Source organism: Nansenia antarctica (genome assembly GCF_963989245.1).
Source record: "Nansenia antarctica genome assembly, chromosome: 2".
NCBI classification, from domain to species: domain Eukaryota; kingdom Metazoa; phylum Chordata; class Actinopteri; order Argentiniformes; family Microstomatidae; genus Nansenia; species Nansenia antarctica.
In genome coordinates, this window is record NC_137675.1 from 57,527,636 (window position 1) to 57,530,839 (window position 3,204).

Consider the following 3,204-nt stretch of genomic DNA (forward strand, 5'->3'; position numbering starts at 1 on the left):
TTACTGTAATAACTTTGAAAAAATAACATTTTGCAGAGAGAAGAATACGAAGTTCATGACTGACCTCAACACCCATTTGGATAAAAAATCCATGGAAAAAATATCTGTCCATATCAGCCAGTTAAGTCATATCAGGTGAGACTTATTGGGGGGGGGGGGGGCTGTGGTGTGTTGATGTGTTCTATCTAAGGGTGGACAGTTGTAGCTGGTCATGTATTCATTTTTTTCCAAATATTAGAGCTTCAATATTGATTTATTTAATAAAAAAGTGGTACATGTTTGCTTTCCCAGGATGGACCAACACTTCAGACTAGCGTTCCTGTTCCAGGAGGCTTCCCTGAACTTCATTGGTGTGTTCAGTCAGCGCCAGCCCAGAATGCTGAAGTTTCTGACTGAGCTGGAGGAGAGCGCTGTCCAGCTAGACAGTATGAGGAAGGGAGCAAATATTTCTAGTGTGGCAGGCAGCTCTGTAGGGGCAGTTGGAGGGATCCTGTCTATTGTGGGTATTGCTCTTGCCCCTGTGACCGTTGGGGCATCACTGGCACTCACCCTCACCGGCGTGGGCCTTGGTGTCACCAGTGTGGTCAACAGTATAGTCACCACGGTCACAGAGATTGCAGTGAATAGTAATCATCAGAAGAAAGCCAATAAAGTCTTCCAGAGTTTCATGAAGGACGTGCAGAGGCACCAGGAGTGTCTGGAGGAGGTGGCCAGCAAATCTGTTCCCATAGTGGGGGGGAGTGAGGGGCTCATAGTGCTGGGAGCAGGCAAGGTGGGGTTCAAAGCCGGCACTATTGCAAAGGACATTGACAAGGCTCTCAAGACCGAAGAGATGATCGGACAGATCGCCAAAGGGACCCCCCTCGCCCTGTCTAAGTCAGCGCGGGCTGGTTTCATCACCCTCAATGCCCTCTTCATTGGCCTGGACGTCTTCTTCATCTGTAAAGACAGCGTCAGCCTGGCCAAAGGCAGCAAGAGTGAGGTCTCCCAGCTCATCCGTGCCAGAGCGGCGCTGTGGCGTTCAGAGTTGGACTCATGGCAGAAGATCCATGACTCTCTGTGCCGAGGCATCTGGAGGTTCAGGAAAAGCCAGAGAATCCTGGAGATGCCATTTTAGAGAGTGAGGGGAGGGAAGAAAGAGTCAAATGTTTTTGTTTATATCATATTCCTTAACAAACTACAGTAACAGCGATATATGATATGCATTCATTGTGTTTGAATAAGTAAAATTCAACACGTTATTATTATTATTATTATATTTTTTGTCGTTTTTGTAGAATATCTACATTACTGCTTATTGGAAGTACAGTAGGGTAATAATTCCCAACTACACACTAATCAGTTAAGAGTTATAGCATTTTTTGTTTTGGCAATTTTTCCTTTCTATCTATTTTAGGTGCTCTACTTTTACATTTTATGTAACATGTACAACAAACAAGCAAAAATTAAAAAAACTAGAAAACAGAACGGACAACAAGACAGACAAGAACAGTCATTAATGGTCCAAAAGTCAAGCACTTCGTAACACAGACGGGGTGAATGTTATGAATGAAAGTGAACGTTCTGTCACAAAACGCCGTTACGTATCCTCACACATTTTTAAGTGGGTATACGGAAATCCTTGGCCTTTCCTAGTGGGTATACTATACGGCATAGTCCTGCGTATCACCTAGACCAGTGGTTCCCAACCGGGGGTACGCGGACCCCTGGGGGTACGTGAGGGGATTGCAGGGGGTACGTGGAAAGATTTGGAATTATAATTTATTTCCCTTTCCAAAAAAATAATTAAATATAGTCGTTTCATAAACCTGTTGTTAAAATGGTACGCTGCAACTTAAGTTCCTCCCCGACAGGTGATGACTGTAACACAAGTGGTAGTCACGTCACATTTAAATCACGTTCACGATCATTTTCACGCGCAAGTCAGCTAGGCCTGTCAGTATACCGCAAAGATGGACAGATGGCTAAAACGACCAGCTACAGTAACGGTCAGATCAGAGGCAGATCAGACGGTCAGATCAGAGAGAGAAAAAAAAAAAGGACCCCGCTATTATTTGGAAACATATGTTTTGTGGGGATTTACATGTACATCGGCTGATCCACCACAGCCACAGTGCTTTTTCTGTGGCGAAGTCCTGGCTAATAATTCAATGAAGCCAGCCCATTTACAGCGACACCAGAGCACCAAACACCTAGCAACTGTTGGTAAAACTGACGACTTTTTCAAGCGAAAACTGTCAGAGTTCAAGTCAAGTCAGGCTTGATTGATTGATTGAAAACTTTATTAGAAGATTTGCAGAAGTAGGTACATGAAAGTACATATTACATACAAGGTCAACTAACAGGATAAAAACCCAAGAAAGCCACTGGCTTATTTCAATTGGGGTCCTTGATTCTCAATTCATCGTTACATGTAAGACAGACAAAAAAACTAGTACTATCTACAAGATAATACAGACAAATAACTATTACTATCTACAAGATAAACATACATCCATCATGGGAAGAACAATACAACAAAACATACGGTATGTACAGCGGGTAGGACAGGTGGGGACATACACCACCGGTGGGGGCGGGGGACAAAACACAAAGTATGTACAGTGGGTAGTTCAGGTCTTTTAATCTGATTTTTGATTTAGAGGGTCCAGTTACGGATTGCAGCCTCCTGTAAATGTTTTTTGAGAGTGGTTTTGAAGGTGGGCAGTGTTTTGCACTCCTTTAAGATTATAGGAAGGGCGTTCCACATTTTTACTGCATAGTTTGCAAACGAGTTTAACCCCTTGTTTGTGGTGCAACGCGGTTGAACGTGGTTCGTGGAGCTTCCTCTGGTGTTGTATGTGTGGACGTTGTTCACTTTTTGGAAGTATGTTGACAGGTACTTGGGTGTCTTTGTGGTGTAGCGTATCTTGAAGACCAGGCCCAGTGCAAGCTGCTGCACTCTGTCAACTACTCGTAGCCAATCAAGGCTCAAAAAATGAGCAGTGGTTAGATGTGTCCTAGGGTTGAGGCCTAGCAGAAGCCTAACCAGTTTATTTTGGGCTGTCTGCAGTCTTGTTTTATGGGCCTTTGTGGTTCTATAGTACCATGATGTTACGGCATAGTCGAAGTGACATTGAATGAGAGCTCCTGATAGGGTCCTCAGTGTGTTTTTACTGACAAGTGAGGATATCCTGTACAAGAATCTAGTTCTATGGTTCACTT

General features: G+C 43.8%; 1 protein-coding gene across 1 annotated transcript; it reads left to right on the plus strand.

The window, feature by feature from the left end:
• Positions 1–292: 292 nt before the first annotated feature.
• On the plus strand, positions 293–1,117 carry LOC308150310 (apolipoprotein L3-like; the record flags this gene model as incomplete). The annotated part of the gene is made up of 1 exon (XM_080523156.1): positions 293–1,117. One exon carries the CDS (start codon positions 293–295, stop codon positions 1,115–1,117), a length of 825 nt encoding a protein of 274 aa, XP_080379282.1.
• Positions 1,118–3,204: the final 2,087 nt, after the last annotated feature.